The sequence below is a fragment of the Mesitornis unicolor genome, unplaced genomic scaffold (assembly GCF_000695765.1).
Source record: "Mesitornis unicolor isolate BGI_N332 unplaced genomic scaffold, ASM69576v1 scaffold30132, whole genome shotgun sequence".
NCBI classification, from domain to species: Eukaryota; Metazoa; Chordata; class Aves; order Mesitornithiformes; family Mesitornithidae; genus Mesitornis; species Mesitornis unicolor.
The window spans coordinates 21,121-21,398 of NW_010170319.1; the positions used below are offsets into that span (position 1 = coordinate 21,121).

General features: G+C 64.7%; 1 protein-coding gene across 1 annotated transcript in view; it reads right to left on the reverse strand.

Moving 5' to 3' along the window:
• The window catches only part of LOC104536910 (angiomotin-like protein 2), a gene marked incomplete at both ends in the record, with an annotated part of 2,847 nt that extends 2,573 nt beyond the window's left edge, over nt 1-274 (reverse strand). Inside the window, 1 exon segment of the mRNA XM_010179652.1 lies at nt 263-274. Coding sequence (XP_010177954.1) covers nt 263-274 — 12 coding nt within the window.
• Nucleotides 275-278: the final 4 nt, after the last annotated feature.

Sequence of the window (278 nt, forward strand, 5' to 3'; positions counted from 1 at the left end):
TTTTGTGGGTGGCGGGGGCTGGGGGGGACAGGCAGAGGGAGGGGGTCCCCAGAGAATGGGCTCCTTCTCCCCCGGCCCGGCTGCCGAAACGCAGCTGCTCAGAGGTGACTGCAGGAGGGGGAGAAGGGATTAGAACACTAAAGGGGTGTGAATTTTTGCAGCAGCTGGTTGAGCATCCCCCTAGGGCCAGGGGGACACGGTGCCATGGGTGGGGGGGTCGCGACGCCATGGCCACAGGGGAAACACGAGGCCATTCGCTCACCTTCTGGATGCGGCTC